The sequence below is a fragment of the Phoenix dactylifera genome, chromosome 7, assembly GCF_009389715.1.
Source record: "Phoenix dactylifera cultivar Barhee BC4 chromosome 7, palm_55x_up_171113_PBpolish2nd_filt_p, whole genome shotgun sequence".
NCBI classification, from domain to species: Eukaryota; Viridiplantae; Streptophyta; class Magnoliopsida; order Arecales; family Arecaceae; genus Phoenix; species Phoenix dactylifera.
Window position 1 is genome coordinate 2,671,442 of NC_052398.1, and position 13,069 is coordinate 2,684,510.

Here is a 13,069-nt window from a genome sequence, read left to right on the forward strand (position 1 = left end):
GTCTAGTTTCTGTGCCGGCGGTGGGATGAGACCAAAAGCAGCAAAAAGAAATTTTGCAATCAGTGTGAAGGGATAAGGTGGGAAGGGAAGGATCGAAGTAGGCAGCGCAGAGGGCAGAGGAGGAGTCGTTGCAGCCAGAGGGGAGGAGACGAGGGAGGTAGGAGGCGACAACGTCGGAGGAGGGGAGGACGAGGGAGATGCAGGTGAAAAGGTGTATCGAAGGATTCCCCAGGCAGAGATCCACGAGCTTTCGAAAGGCAACGGAGTTCCACGAGATGCACGAAGTTTCAACTAGCATCCATGACTTTTCTTGTTTTATGAGAGCCCGATCTTTTAATTTTTTTAAGATAAAGTTTGATGGCAGCATTTCTGAAGATAAAAGCAGAGAAAGAGTGGACTTCGTGATTAGAGATCAAGACTCCAAATTTATTGCCGTCGGGGTTGGTACATCTTTGACGAGTCTATCATTGCTGGAGAGCTGCGAGCTGCATGAGAGAGCATCACTCATGCTAGGCTACGCCTGCGTGTAGATTGTGTTTATCTTAAAGATGATTCGGTTATGATATCGACTAGATTCAGGGCAAGGCTAGCTAGGTTGACCGACATCTGCTGAGGCATTTGCATACTTGCGGAAGGATGGCTTTTTCTTGGGCTATTTATGTCTTTTTGAGAGTTGAGCATTATTGTTGACTAGGTAGTCGCACAATTCATGTATTTTTTTCTCAAAAAGTTTTGAGTCTGCTCCTCTTTTTTCTTATCACCTTAGCCTTTCTCATGTCTTCGGGTGTACTCTTGCATGTTTAATGTGAGTGGCCATTGTACCTTAAAAGAAAGAAGAAAAAAAAAACAGCGCCGCCTTTGGTCATGATGGGGCGGTTCACGGCGGACTTGAATGGGTGGGAGGAGGAGAGGAATCGTGATTGGCAGGGTGCGATTCATGGACCCGCACCTTTCTCATCTAATCTGGTTAATTATGGACTCGGGCCCGACTAAAGGTGGCTTGGCGACTGCGCTTCGGTCCCATCTCGGTTATCGCATCTCAAAGCGCGAGGGGGAGTAGATCCGATGCTTAGCGACACATCGAACCCCAAACTTGAATGCAATGGGATCTCGGCACGAACCTCTCGTAGCCCCGCGTTGAAGGCAAAGGTTCTTCCATCTCCGTACCGGTAGGGGCGTCAATGGAAGAAGAGAAGGCCGCCGCGTACTACGATGAGCTCACCCGGAAGGGAGAGGGTGCCGCCCGATTCAAACGAGGCCTTGGCTACTCCTCCTCCTCCGCCTCCGATTCCTTTCCCTCTAAATCCTCTACCTCCGCTTCTCTCTTCTCCAGCTTCATCCGCGCTTCCAGCCCCGGAAAGGCCGCGGAGCTCGAGAAGCAATCCGTCCTCGAGAACATCCACAACAAGCTCATCAAGGACCGCCGCCGCCGCTCCCCTTCCCCTCCACCTGACCGCGATCGAGGTGGCCGCAGGAGCAGCGACAGAGACGACCGCCGTTCCGTTGGCTCCCGGCATCCCCGGTCCTCCAGCAGGGAGAGGCGCAGGGAAAGAGACAGGAGCCGTAGCCCGAGGCAAAGGCACCGATCCCGTGAGAGGGAGGAGAGAAGGCATAGGTCTCGGAGCCCTTTGAGAGAGGAAGAAGGAAGAAGAGGCAGACATCGAGACAGGGATAGGGATTGGCCCCGCCGGAGCAGCAGGCGTAGTAGGAGCCGGTCACCTCATAGGTCCGCCCGCAGTGGAGATCGAGATAGAGGAGGTCACGAGAGGGAGAAGGGTAGCCCCCAGCGTAAGAGCTCAAAGAACAAGAGTGCAAGCACTGATTATTCGAAGCTTATTGAGGGTTACTCTCAGATGGTGAGTTTTCCTTTTTTTTTTCCCATGTTTTTTGGTGGTTTTCTCGTTTCTTTCTTCAATTTCTTGTGCACTTTCTTGACCGTCTCATCTAAGTAATTATCTTTTTCGTGTAACAACAGACTAGATTTGAGTCTCCGAACAAGAATAGATCCGACGATGCTTTCATTATACTCTGTGGTTATGGTTTTTCCCTCTTTCTTCTTCATCCTTCTGCACTATTTTAGCCTAACTTATATATTAGTGTTCTTTACCCCCTTCGCCCTTCACCTTGATTGGACTTCATGTGATGGCTATCTAATGCATCTATGAATGTCAGTCCATTCGTCATGTTCTTTACTTCTTTCAGCCAGTGCCATCCAGACTGTACATTTGAAACGAACAACAGTTCCGTCAAAGCATCATAGAAATTGGAACTAAACGGATGGCTTGGATTACATCTAGATTTACAGATAAATGGTGCAAGCTGAGGTCGTCAGATAACCTCCTAAATCTCCAAAAGACTGATTGATGTGCTTATCTTGATTACTTGTGATCATTTGCCTTGGCGCATAAGTTTATTACTAATGTTACTATTGTGAGGACCTGTGCATGCGTGTGATTAGTCCCACATCGGTTATTCGCCGAGATAATTTTGAATACTTATACAGGACTAAGAAACCTAAAAAGTACCTTTCAGCTAGCTATTTTAGGTAAGGTCCCGAGTTGTGATAAATAGTATTAGAGCGAACATGGCCCATAGCATCTGTGGACTAAGGAACACTGCAACCCGGCTTTATGGAGGCTGACCACGGGCCTATCGTGGTGCTTATGATTAAATTTGAATGGATTTGAACCCCCAGCTTGGCGAGAACGTTAGGATTTGAATGGAAGAAGTATGTGAGGACCTGTGTGGGCATGCATTTAGTTTTACATCGGTTATTCGCCGAGGTGATCTTAGGTACTTATATAAAACTAAAGAATCCAAAAAAATACCTTCCGGCTGGCCTTTTTGGGTGAGGTCATGGGTTGTGACAACTATATATGCAAGATTTATGTATATAAGGTATACTTATTGGCATACTTTTGTTGACATGGGAGAAAATCTATATTTCATGAATTCGCAAAAACTACGCTTACTTTTGATGTAGTCTAAAACATTCTTGAGTGATGCTTTTATATTTCTAGCATTGTATGCATCTATTCCAAAATCTCTCTCTCTCTCTCTCTCTCTCTCTCTCTCTCTCTCTCTCTCTCTCTCTCTGTTTCTGTGAGAAGAGATTATCATGTCCCAAAAAAAAATAGTTGATGCCATTTTTATCCATTGCATGAGCTCAAGCTTGGGATGGGATGCCATGGTGGCATGATTCATAGCATATGATTACATGGTGAAAGAACACTCCCATGAGACACTAGGACATGAGTAGTTAGTCCTTGCATTTTGTGCTACTCAATAATATATATCTGCTGTATTTTTTCATTGGAAAAAGATCAGCCCAATCTCTTTCTGTTGGTCGCAGTATTTTGAAAGACCAGTATCTCTGTTGGTCACAATATTTTGATGGGAAATTTTGCAAATTCTAATTTATATTTCTCTGTTGGCACACCCTGGTCAGATGATGTGCAAGTCCCTCATTACAACCTTACACCCTTCCTAAGCCACCAAGGAATGGATGAAGAGTTATGGGTGGTATCTTCCCCTAACTTTCAGGCAACAATTGATCTATCAATTGCAACCAAAACTGAAGGTGCAATGATAGCATTATTTCATACTTGTGCAACCTAAACCACCTGATATGAGCTGATGATATTGGCAGCATCCAGTCTGGTGTTATACACTTATATGTATCATTCTGATAGTCATCTACATATCTTTTTTGCAGTCTTGACATAATTGAATTCCTTTCTAGTCTAGGTAGATCATGCCTTTGATGTTGAATGAGTAAGTGCAGAATGCATTCTGTTTCTCTAATCGGCGAAAAAACATACATAATTTTAGCTTGATCTATTTTTCCTTTGTTCTTTCTTTAACTTCACTATAACGGGCTATTATGCAATACACTATGAGAGTTATTTTCTTTTGTTGAAAACTCAGGCCTTTGTATACTTTTCTTTTTACTGTTGTGATTAATAATGATATGATGCTGACCTATTTATTTCTTGACAGGCACCTGCTGAGAGAGTTAAAGCAAAGATGAAGCTTCAGCTCTCAGAAACTGGTATCATTGTTTCTTTTCTTTTTATTTTCATGCTTTGTATTCTTACCCTCTAAAGCTTTCCTGTCACACGCTGTTAATTGCACAAAATATCTTGTTGATTGTCATGCATTATGTTAGTTAAGTTCTATTTTATGCTACCAAACAAGAAGAAATAATGAAAGTTTTCTAAAAAGAAATCCTAAATTCATGTTTGTGAGTATTTTGAAATCTTGATGGCCTCTTTCATGAAATTTTAATATCCTTAATGCTGAAGCCAGGAAAATTCTACCACTCATTGTGAGATAATGGTTCTTGCTTTGGTTTCATTTCTATTATTCTAAGCTCTGCATGTTATTCTTACAGTTAAGTGCTTTTTCTTTTACCGGTTCAAGCATTAACAGTTTCAAGATCTTTAAGATGTATGAAATGATCAAGTTGCTCTATAAATATATAATCGCCTAGCAACCTTTTGTAGGGTCATTTATTACATTATTCTAATATCAACATATAAAAGTGCTTTTACAAGGGAATGTATGCTGATACGTTATACAATCATATCAAAATTAAGCTGTAATCCCTTGAATTCACTTTTTTGTATTCATTTCTGATTTGATTGATATGAGCGCTAGATTTCACAATCACACCAATGGGAGGATATGAGCGCTAAATTACACCTCTTCTCATATATACATGCTTTATAGTTCTTTTTTATCCTATTATGCATTTCTAGGAGAAGTTATAGTTTGGTAGAGGAATGAAGAGACAACATAGGGTGGGAATGTGTATGTAACCACCCATACAATTCAGGAATGATCAGAACAAGAGTGATAGATGTATTTGAGCACTTTAATTCCAGGGAAGAAATTAACCTGAACTCATCATGTGCTCCGATGTGCCTGAGTCCATTCACTGAACAAGAAATTTTTGGTGAAGTGAACATCTTAGACTATACAATGTTATGTGAAGCTCTGGTTGAAGGTTGCTTGATGTGAAGCATGGTTGAAATTTTGCAGTCTTCTTTGGACAACTCAAGAGTTCCCTAAGTGGATGCATCTGATGGAGTAGTTTTGGATCCATAGGTGTCCTTGTGATTTGCTGCAGTTCCACTAAGATTTTTAGAAAGTATCAGCTGTATGATTTGGTAAACTACAATATGAACACTTTATTTCTGGTATCCATATATCTGATAGTGCACCTCTCATCAACTCTAAATGTTGCATGACCAGACGACAATCTCTCCATGCGAGATAGTTTGCTACTATTGGAAGCACAAGCACACTTTACCAACTTGTTCAGCCAATTGGTCACTCTATTTGGTTCACTCTATTATATTTATCAGGAAGTTCTCTGATATGTCTCACTGCTATGTGTTCTCACGAATGCTTTTCTCATGGAAAACATTGTCAATGTTGGTATAAGATAGACCCAAGATTTTTATTTTTATCTATTAGCTTTTAGGATTCTTAAAGTGCAAAAGAATTAACCAGAACTTAGGCATGGTTTTCAGCTGGAAAGGAATAGGACCAACAGAATGGATTTTCACTAGCAATTATGAAATAAATATTAACACATGGAAATAATAGGATTTATGGTTTTTAAGAGGATTTTCTGCTGACTTGCTCTTTGGTGTCTTTTATATACCCAAAAATGTTGATTTACATAGATTCAATCCATAGTGCAGTTGACTAGAGATGACTTTTCAGGTTTTTTTTTTTCAATTGTCAGTAGGTAGTCCGGCAATATGTAGCTGAAATATTTGTAGCTTCTCTATCAAACTGGTACTTTTGACTTAACACTATTGCTATGTATCAGCTATTCTTAAGTTTTTGCCCCCTAACTTCGGTATGTAAAATTTAAAATATGCCATGCATGGAGGTATTAATTCTATTCACTAGGAACCTGATTGTACTCAAAAGTGCATTAGACTGTTCATTTTGATAGCTTCCATCAAATGTAATTGCTGGCCCTCATATATCAGACTGGTATCTTAATGTCTTAAGTTCTTAACATTATTGCCATTTATCACCTATTCTTAAGTGTTTGCCCCCTAACTTTGAAACATGAAATTTGAAATATGCCACAGGTAGAAGTATTAATTCCAGTCACTAGGAACCTGAGTGTACTCAAAAGTGCATTAGACTGTTCATTTTGATAGCTTCCATAAAATGTAATTGCCGGCCCTCATATATCAGACTGGTATCTCAATGCCTTAAGTTCTTAATATTATTGCTATGTTTCACCTATTCTTAAGTGTTTTACCCCCTAACTTTGAAACGTGAAATTTGAAACATGCCACAGGTAGAAGTATTAATTCCAGTTACTAGGAACCTGATTGTGCTCAAATGTGCATTAGACTGTTCATTTTGATAGCTTCCATCAAATGTAATTTCTGGCCCTCTTATGGTCTGGAATCTATTGCAGCGGTAATAAGGTGATATAATGCTTCTTAAAGATGATCTTTGACATCAAATTTTGTTCTCTTGCAGCTGCAAAGGATACAACTAGGGGCATGAACACTGGATGGGAAAGGTTTGATTTCAACAAGGATGCCCCGCTTGATGATGATGACGAAATTGAAGGTTAGTTTAGCTTCTCCTTGCAATTATCTTAATTATGATTACATAAGATGATTTGAATGATCAGTCCACAACAAATTAGCCAATACTCTGGCATGTGTGTGATTGTGCATGCATGCATGTCTGGATTTTTGTCTGCATGTGCGCATGCATGTTGTATGTGTTGTTGGAATCGGTGGGTCAAATATGCAATGGAAAATAAAGTTTGGACCACGTGGTCATGTCTTTAAACTAGGTTCATCAAATAACCCCAAAGGATAGATAATTATGATTTTTTTCCTGTACTGGCATTGAAACTGACTCCAAAATTGTTATTAAAAGAATTTCTATTAAATATGTCAGAAAATGGTTAGGCAAACCTGGATCCAAGTATTTTAGACCCTAGTTACCCTGGACTGTTGCCTTTCTGGCAGAATTTGTTAGGTTAGGCATTTCTCAGGGTTGAGGATTACAGTGCTACTTTGGACTTTCTGGCGTCACGCAGGCGGGTTATCAGAACTCTACAAAAATTGTGTGCTACTATATTATCCATGCCATCTTTAATCACTTAATTTCAGCATTATATTGGTGTTTATCACTCTGATAGGCATAATATATGCCAACGTACAGTTATATGGGCTTGTGCCCTGTTCTCATAAGTTCTTTGTCCAACTGTGCAGAAAGGCCTTATTACCGTTTGGAACAATTTCTGGCATTTTGCAAGTCTGTATTCTTCTTATAAACTTGATTAAAAAATTGTTATATATAGTAAATACCTTCTAAATTATTTTATCTGGCAGAAGATTATTTGTGTGTCCACTAAAATAAAATATAGATGCACCTTAACTTTATTACGTATATATAATGTTTAACATATATAGTACCAATACCATTGCCTTTATTTGCAGTTGCAGATGATGATGCTTCACTGGTCAAGGATATAGGAAAGAGTTTCCGATTTTCTGCAGTTGAGGTACAATTGCTTAGCTTTGTAAATTAGAGATTAAGATGTAAATGATACATTTCCTTTTCAAAACAACTTAGGAGTTCCCTGTCTTTACTATATTGTTCCATAGGCAAAACGGGAGGAAGAACTGAAGGTTGCCCATGATGAGGCCATGTTTGGAGTATCAGCAGCTTCACCACTTCCTGAAATGGGATCTACTGAAGATGGTGATGCAAAAGATGGTAAGGAGACACATGTCAAAGATGCTCTCGTAAGCGATAGGGTGAGACTTTCCTAACCTATTTTGTGTTTTTATGAACAATTGATTCAGATACAGTTGCTTATGCTGCCAATGTCATTGTAGGTGTTTGCCATGCAACAAGGTTCTTGGCGAGATCGAGCTCGTAAATTTAGGAATGATACAGAAAATTGAAATCCATCGTCTCTTAACCGGCACTCGAGATGTTGCCTGCATTCCTGCCTAACACACCGGTGCATCATGGAGACAATGAGAGTTCTAGCCGAGAAATCTCAGTGACCCCATGAAAGGGGACCTCGTGGTGGCGATGCGCTAAAAGAATTTTACAGCTGATGCCAAGCTCTGGGTTCATGGAGTGGGTATGCATACGTGAACAGAAACACCTGACAGAAACTCGTTAAACCTGATTGTGAACATGAATTAATGAAAATATCATGTGCCTCAGTTTTTCCCACAAATTCTTTGGGCAGTGATCCTGTGCGTCAAATGCGTACCTTGAATGCTGCACATCCTTTTGTTGGAAGGATGAAAGCTTAAGGATGCAGTCTGTCTTAAAGCGTTTGGACCATATTACATGTTCTGCTTCAGGTACATCTTTGAAATGTGGACTGAACCATATTCCATATTTCTCAATTTAATAGAAGTATGATGCCAGGATATCCATAGCGTGGGTTGAGATGATATTTTCCAAACCAACTAGGAAAGCGAGCATGTACCAGTTCTTAGCCTGAAGTGATTTTTGCATTAAAAATTGATCTAATTATTGATTTGGCAACTTTCTGTTTTTGCAGAATGATATATATATTTAAGGGGTTCTTGATGATGGTCCTTAGTTCCAAGTACTTGATGGTCAAGTTTGAACAAATATAATAGATATTCAAAATGTGTATTAGATATTCAGCAATAGATGTGTTTGATGTTTTGGTAAGGTGTATTATCCACTTCATATTTAGATTTAGGGGTAAAATTGCCCCCAAAAAAATTCTAAAGCATATCATTCTGAAAAAAGAAGGGATCATTTTTTTGTAAAATTAATAATTAATAATTTTTTTAATACAAAAATTGCTAGTCTGGATGTGGTACGCTTGAATCCAAATAGGTCATGCTGCAATTGGGGTACCCCACTCGTTAATTAGAACTTCGGTGGCTTTTGTTTATCTGTTTTCTCATTCAACACCAAACTTATTTTGAGACATGTGCAGATGAATAAATGATAAAACTCGTAGGTGCTTTCAAAATCTATGCAATGGGCGTAATTTTTGTCGTCCTTCTCATCACCCCAAAATTAGCTGTTCTAATGGAAGTGGGATTTTTGAATAATTTTTCTAGCCCTTATCATCACTTGTACTCATGTTGCCTGTCTGGTTTCATTCTTTTATTCTAGGTTGTCATAAAGCAAACAAACCTTTGTTTGATCTTTTCACAAGTCATAGTGCTAGAAGATAATTCCACGCATGGTCATTATTTGCCTGATTATTGCACTAATATCTTATAATTAATATTTTTATTATTATACAATCATGATCTGCTTCCATATAACAATTAGAGCTCGTTTGGTTCGCGGAAAATATTTTTCCTTCTATAAATATGATTCCTGGAAAACAGATTCCTAGGAAGAGGGTATGTTAGAAAGTACTTTTGGCATGTTTGGTTGACAATGGAAAAGTGACAAATTTCCAAAGTGCTTATGTTTGGTTGACCATCCACTTTCCTGAAAAGTTATGTATAATTTCTATTATGCCCTTAATAAAAATTAGGTTTTTAATGCTTCTTTAATACTTCTTTAATGCTGAATGATCTTTTTGAGAAAAAATAAAAATGGAGTGATTCCCGCCTCATGGAAAAGTTTTTTCCATGAGAAATTTTCCATAAAATGTGGAAATTATATTTCCATGGGAATACAACTTTTCCGTTTCTCTTCTTTGAAAACTTTAACCAAACAAGAGGCATCTCATTACTTTTCCGTTGACCATAATTTTCCCCATTCTTTTTTCGTGAACCAAACGAGCTTTTATGGTTAGTTGTTATAATAAAAATAGTTTTTGGTAATGACAGTAATGGCCGCTATAAATAATCACTGTTATCCATAAAACTTTTAATGGGTCAATAAAAAACCTAGTCCGTTACGGTAAAGCATGCTCAAAATCCTCTTAGTCACAGGCAAGGAGCGAATGCGGATATTCTTCAAAAGGTAGGGGGCTGAGTCGTAAATATGTTCCCTAATCGGCGCGGTCTCCGCCCAAAAGCCCTACTATAAAAGGACCACCGAAGCCCGTTTAACTCCCGTTTACCAGCCTTCCCTTTTGGTCCGCTCCATCGTCGGCTCCCTTTCCTCTTTCCGTCGCCTCCCATGGCTTCTTCCACCGTTAATCGCTGGCTGAGGCCCGAGGTATGCCTCATCCACCTCCTTCCTCTCCCTCCCCCCTTCTCTCTCTTAAACACATTTTTTTTCTTGTTTCCCCTTTGGGATCTCCTTCTCTTTCCCCATGATTCATGAACTGGGACCTGATTTTTGTTTTAAAAAAATATGATTACTAGGTCTATCCACTCTTTGCGGCGGTCGGGGTGGCTGTGGGGATCTGCGGCTTCCAGCTGGTCCGCAACATTTGCATCAACCCTGAAGTGAGGTCAGTTACTGGTTGGATCATTAATTCGACTGCACATCGCATCCATGTTTATAGCTTTTGTCAGTAGTTATCGGCAATTCGTAAAAGTTTAATATCGAACAGCTTGAGGGTTTAGGTTCACGGGTCACCAATTCAACCTACCCATGGCTCAACTGCAACTGAGTCCTCCTATTTGTAATCGAAATCCTTATTCATCTGTTTCTTCTGTAAGCACAGCAGCTCCCCTTGACCACAATCGCCTCTATTCCTTTTGAGCCAACCTCCAGAACCTCACATCGGTTTTCCTCTAATATCCCTTGTTTCCTTGTCCAAGAAGAGATGGAGGGTTGTTGGATCTCGCTAATTGATGGCAGTCTTATCGCCTTCTGGGTTGACGAAGAAGAGCAAAGGGCTGGAGGAATGTCGGATCTGGCCGATTGTCGGCAATCTTGTTGTCTCTGGTGCCTAAGAAGATAAGAAGAAGAGGTGGAGGGCTGTCGGATCCTGCTTATCAATTATGACCTTGTTTCCTCCAGTGGCTAGTGATGCCACATGAGGACCGGGGAGCTGCTGGCTCTTTCTAGCATCCTTCTCCGACGAAGGCTGAGCCACTGGCAGCTGCTAGTAGCGAGGGCTGAAAAATCCATAAGCAATTGAGGTTTCATTTGAGATGGCCCATTAAGCTTTAGTTGATTTCAGCCTTTTTTTTCCCAATTCAAGGATCGACCCAGCCGAGGTCAAGTTGTTGATCTGGATGGTTCGATCGGTTGTACTGCTCGATCAATGACCTTAACAAGTTTTCCCATTTTCCTTGTTTGGGCTGGTGAAAGATCGGATAGATGGAAAACACTGGTTCTAGGTATTTCCATTCTGATTTTATAGGTTCTTTTCACCTCTCAGCAAGATCCTGAATGATGAAGGCTAATGGGAGCTTTGCTTGTCCCTGGGATTTTGGATTCAAATGTTGCTTGCCTAACTGAATCTATGATCCAACAATCCCGAAAAATATTTGGGACTGTCTAAGTTACATCTAGACTTGTATCTTTGCCATTTTACTACCATTTTCTTCAAAAAGAAAAAGGAAGATGCTAAGAGGAAGTGCCCGACATGCATTTTGTTGTATCGGGTAGATGCGGCTATACCTGCTTGGTTGGTAATTGATAATATTTATGGTCAAAGTCAGAGAAAACCAGTGTTGCACGAACGTGTTCTCAAGTTGAAATATGATATGTGTTGGAGAATCTTACTCTGCAATATCAAGAAATCTGGTTATAGGGATTCATCGGGATGATACACACATATATTATCAGTAAAGTTTATAAATCTAATTAGAAGAATGTCATATTTAATCGTTTTATATATCATTGTCAGCATCTCTGGCAGCTTCACCATTTTTAGTACTGATGAGTAGCAGGCCTGAAATTGATCACTTTGTTCTGCTGAATCTTCTCAAACATCACATTCATAGTGCATCTACTGTGATGATTCACATTATTTTGTGTGTTCTTGGCAACATCCTGATCTGCAGCCTTACCTGCCATTTTCGCATGTTATGCAGATTTATTATCCATTTATTATATTTATTGCTCTTAATAGATACCTCCATGTGCAAGTGTGGTTTCGTGATTAGTTATATGATGTTTTGATTTTGACTATTTTTTTTTTTATTCTTTATACCCCTCCGTGATTCCATCACAGCAGTCCCTCAATCCTTACTCATATAAGCACTTAAGATTTAGTAATATATTCTTCCATGATTCCTTAACCACATTTATCACCTTCAGCCTATTTCATCTATACCACAGTTAATCAGTGAAGACAAAATTTCAAAATTTATGCTCGGTGATGTACAAATACAAAAGTTAGAGAGAATTCCACAGTATGTGGAGATATTCTTCACAACCCTTAGTTTTGGTGCATGTATGAAGGATATACAAGGGACCGTCACGATGTATGAGCGAGCTTTTCTTTCTGTACACCAGCAATTAAAATTCATACATCTTGTCTCGATCATCTGGACTTTGGCCTTTCTTTGATGCAATGCATGTGAAAAACTCCATTTGTACATTGTTTTTCTTCCTTATCTTTATGTTCTTAATTCACCCCCACCTTCATATATGGTGATTTTACCAGGGTCAGCAAGGAAGGCAGGGCTGCAGGAGTGCTGGAGAACCATGCTGAAGGAGAGAAGTATGCTGAACATGGTCTCAGAAGGTTCGTTCGCAACAAAGCCCCTGAGATCATGCCGTCGATCAATAGGTTTTTCGCTGATCCCAAATGAAGCCTATTTGACCAAAATAATGCAAAACATTTATAGTGGTTTTTAGTTGTTACTCTTGTTCAACTTGGATAATAATTGCGCCAAATATGGCCATGAGATTGGACAACGTGTTTGTGATGCTATTGGACCCGTCAAGTTATAATATGAAGTGTTTGTCATGTTGAACATGCATCGTTTTGGTTTTCCTTGAGAAACTTGATGACCTGTGAACAGATGTATATCTATGGTTTGATTTTTTCCCCTTATTTTTTTTCTGTGCATTCCTTTTATTTTTTTCTAATGAGTTCTTAGTGCGTGTTCAATGATATTGGTAATTTATCTACCATCCGTTTTTCATCTGTAATTCATCCTTAAGGCTGGTGTTTCGCGAGCTCGGTTATCTATTAAAAAAA

At 39.6% G+C, this 13,069-nt stretch overlaps 2 protein-coding genes across 2 annotated transcripts; both read left to right on the forward strand.

Annotated features, from left to right (window-relative positions):
* The first annotated feature begins 1,109 nt into the window (after positions 1 to 1,109).
* On the forward strand, positions 1,110 to 8,248 carry LOC103719036 (zinc finger CCCH domain-containing protein 13). The gene is made up of 6 exons (XM_008808094.3): positions 1,110 to 1,856; positions 4,000 to 4,051; positions 6,517 to 6,609; positions 7,494 to 7,558; positions 7,662 to 7,814; positions 7,896 to 8,248. The coding sequence occupies exons 1-6, from the start codon at positions 1,182 to 1,184 to the stop codon at positions 7,962 to 7,964; spliced, it is 1,107 nt and encodes a 368-aa protein (XP_008806316.2). The 5' UTR covers positions 1,110 to 1,181; the 3' UTR covers positions 7,965 to 8,248.
* A 1,769-nt stretch (positions 8,249 to 10,017) lies between these two features.
* On the forward strand, positions 10,018 to 12,922 carry LOC103719037. The gene is made up of 3 exons (XM_008808095.4): positions 10,018 to 10,179; positions 10,329 to 10,417; positions 12,530 to 12,922. The coding sequence occupies exons 1-3, from the start codon at positions 10,141 to 10,143 to the stop codon at positions 12,675 to 12,677; spliced, it is 276 nt and encodes a 91-aa protein (XP_008806317.1). The 5' UTR covers positions 10,018 to 10,140; the 3' UTR covers positions 12,678 to 12,922.
* The last annotated feature ends 147 nt before the right edge of the window (positions 12,923 to 13,069 follow it).